At 35.3% G+C, this 723-nt stretch overlaps 1 protein-coding gene across 1 annotated transcript in view; it reads right to left on the reverse strand.

Annotated features, from left to right (window-relative positions):
• Positions 1–263: 263 nt before the first annotated feature.
• Blm (BLM RecQ like helicase) overlaps positions 264–723 on the reverse strand; it is an 84,372-nt gene continuing 83,912 nt past the window's right edge. Inside the window, exon 22 of the mRNA XM_055623623.1 lies at positions 264–663. Coding sequence (XP_055479598.1) covers positions 486–663 — 178 coding nt within the window. The 3' untranslated portion in view covers positions 264–485. The remainder of the gene's footprint in view (positions 664–723) is intronic.

Raw genomic sequence — 723 nt, forward strand, 5'->3', positions numbered from 1 at the left:
TTTTCACATATTTGTGGGCCATTTGAATTTCTTTTTCAGAGACTAGCCTATTCACAGCCTTTGTTCTGACTTTTTCTTAATGATTTATAGGTACTCTGACTATTATAGAAATTATTATGTAATATATTTTCTATTTTCTCTGTCATTTGTCTTCTGATCTTTTTGTTGACGTTGTCTCACACAAGAAGTTCTACAGTTTCACAGTGTCTCATGCTGCCTTTTCTTTTGGCTTCTGCGGTACACTCAGAATTTCTCTGGGGTAGATGATTCAGCCATTGTTACAGATCCTCTGTGAAACAATGGCCACTACATTTGCAGCAGCAGCAAAGAAAATGTTTATTTAAAAATAAGAACTATCACACGAGATACATTTAAATATTAATAGATAGGAGTGAAAACTTCAAATGCTGTTAACAAGACTAACAGCTTTCTATTCACAGATGGTCAGATGCCGACAAGCAAGATCTAAGTGCTGAGAAGTGCTATTAGGAAAATGCATACGAAGGCCTGAGGAACGCTCTATTTACAGGCTTCGGAGGAGCCATAATCCCCAATCTTCTACTGGCTGTTGATGTTGCTTGAGAAGCACATGAAGCTGAGCTGGATCCTGTTACACCAGAGAATTTACTTTTAGAAGACACTTTTCTGCATGTAGTAGAGCCCCTAAAAATGTGGCAAAAAAAAAAAAAAAAAAAAAAAAAAAAAAAAAAAAAAAAAAAAAAA

This window comes from Psammomys obesus, unplaced genomic scaffold (genome assembly GCF_907164565.1).
Source record: "Psammomys obesus unplaced genomic scaffold, mPsaObe1.curated_primary_1811, whole genome shotgun sequence".
In the NCBI taxonomy this organism is placed as follows: domain Eukaryota; kingdom Metazoa; phylum Chordata; class Mammalia; order Rodentia; family Muridae; genus Psammomys; species Psammomys obesus.